General features: G+C 59.5%; 1 protein-coding gene across 1 annotated transcript; it reads right to left on the reverse strand.

Annotated features, from left to right (window-relative positions):
• Positions 1–70: 70 nt before the first annotated feature.
• On the reverse strand, positions 71–2,378 carry SDRG_17040 (hypothetical protein; the record flags this gene model as incomplete). Its single annotated transcript, XM_008623272.1, has 2 exons — positions 71–86; positions 172–2,378. The coding sequence occupies 2 exons, from the start codon at positions 2,376–2,378 to the stop codon at positions 71–73; spliced, it is 2,223 nt and encodes a 740-aa protein (XP_008621494.1).
• Between the last annotated feature and the right edge of the window lie 36 nt (positions 2,379–2,414).

The raw sequence follows: 2,414 nt of genomic DNA on the forward strand, positions 1-2,414 counted from the left end.
ACGTCGTTCGGGTCCAAGACCAAGGCCGGCACGAGCGCTGTCGTCGTACGGTTTCTTTGAACAAACTGAATCAGTACGAGGGGCAGCTCGTTGGCGAAGTACTTTGCGACGGCCGTCGACGCCCTCGCCATCGCGATACGTTCGTCCAGCGTATAGCGCACGTGTAGAAACACGGTGGTCGCCTCCAAAAACGTGCGACACGGCGTCGACGCCGCCAGCGTCATCTCATCACACGAGCGTGTGACGTTGACGTCCGGCCCGACTGCCAAGAGCGCGATACAGCCCATGACCGCGTCGACGCTCAGCGTGTCCTCCATGTTGACCGAGCAAGCGCCTTGATTGGTGTAGAACATGCATACGCTTTCGGACGGCGGTTGCGTCGGACAGAGAAGGTCCCCGCCGACATGCCCGTTCACGCCCCAGGCTGCTGGCGCCATGCTCAGGTCGATAAGACCACCGCCAATGGACTCGAAAGCAGAAGCAAACTCGCCGCTCGCGAGCACCATATCGGCGCTGAAACGGGCTGTGAGCGACCGACTCCAGTTGACGAGCACGTCCGGATACGCCACGCGGCGCATCGAGATAGTACCGAAGGGGCCAAGCGTCCGCTCGACGATGTCAAAGGCAATGTCCAGAGGGTAAGTCAGGGACCCGTTTCTGGCCAAGACCGACGCGATCGTGCGATTGGCAAACGCAAATCGAGGGCTCTGACGCACTAGACTGCTCCCAGAAAGACCACTACTGTTGACTGTGATTGCCCAGAGCAGACTCGCGAGCGGCCATTGCATCTTGAACGACGTCTGCTGCGTCGTGTGCAGCGACCCGTTGGACGACTTGATTGTGAGAGGATACGCAAAGCCCAGCGCGTTGGCCACCGAGTACGTTTCGATGACGCCAAGCGACTTGTAGTTTTGCCACTGGGTCTCGTAGAAGCGAAGACCGTGCGTTTGCCAGTAGATGGCTTCGTCGGCAATCGAAAGAGGAGGGCGGCGGAGCGACTGACGCCACATCTGACCGTACTGTGTGGTCTCGAGATAGTCAAAGACACCGATTGTCAGTGACGCACCCCAACATTTCTCGAGATCTCCTTGGTTGCCGTTGCGCAGGATCGGCTCTAAATACACAGCGCCGTTGGCCATATCACAAACCGACTGGCGGTACGATGACACGGCCAGCTCCCACGTTCGGTTCAAGTCGACGTAGCAGTAGGTCGTCGCGATCCACGGCAAGAGACACCCGTCCATGCGGCGGAGACCGTCAATGACCGCTTGGAGCGTGTTGACTTCGTTCTGGACCATGGACGCGTACAGCATCGGGACCGAGAACGACGTGGCCGACGTATTGTACCGGTTCGAGTTGTCGCTCCAGTCGAGTCTGGTCAGATCCAGATGTGGGATCGAAAATGTGGTCTGGAGCTGCTGCGTGAAGAGGGTTGCGAGAAAGGTGCCGTGGCCCGACGTGTTGAACGAGGCCCACCAAAAGTCGTTGGTCATGGCGTCCGTCGAGACATAAATGTAAAAGAGGCTGCCAATGACTGTCGAGAGTACGTACACGATACCCAGCAGTGTCCGCGGCTTGACGTGCCACGCTTTCGAGAGCGATGGCGTCTCGGGGCCTGTCGCGTGCGTCCCTAACGACGGCCACAGCGAAGGCCGCACGAATTGCCAGAGGTTGACATGAAAGTGGCGTCGTCCGAACGGCAGAATACCGGCCATGAGCGTCGTTGTCGGGTCGCGAAACCACGTGGGGCGTTGACTCGCACTTAGAAAGACCTGGGCGGAGGCCGGCAAGAGATCGCTGCCACGGTCTCGCACTTCGTTGGTCATGAGCCACAGCCGCACGATGAGCGCGGCGAGGGCCAATGACGCAAATTGGAGGCTGCAAATCAGGTACAGTCGGTGCAGACTCCCGATTTGGACGCTGCCCCCCGAACAGCGCGCATCGAGGCCGAGCATCACCACAGTGCACGACTGCTGCACCGTCACAATCGCTTCAAACGGCCAACATATCTCCAAGAGAATGGTGGCCAGCCACGAGATGGCAGCGCCAAGGGGCGCATACCAGCGTGCCCGGCGCCCCAGCAGTGGCAAGAGGAAATCCACCAGCACATATGAGACCCAATTTGCCTCGCCCGCGAGCACCATCACATCCAACATCGACCGCGGCGTCGAGACAAAGTGAGAGATACCATTGGTCGAGACAAACGAGAGAGGGGCGGTGCCAAGCACGATGAGCGCGGTCGCCCCCCGTAGAAAGAGCAGTGGGCGACCCACCCACGTCGCACTCGCAACGCGGTGGTACGAGAGCAAATCGAGGTCATGAATGCGGCGCGTCGACACCGTCGCGGCCAATAAGACGAGGCACGCAATGCCCGTCATCAGAAAACTAGTGTACACTATGACAATCCACGTGTA

Source organism: Saprolegnia diclina, assembly GCF_000281045.1.
Source record: "Saprolegnia diclina VS20 unplaced genomic scaffold supercont1.184, whole genome shotgun sequence".
NCBI lineage: Eukaryota > Oomycota > Saprolegniomycetes > Saprolegniales > Saprolegniaceae > Saprolegnia > Saprolegnia diclina.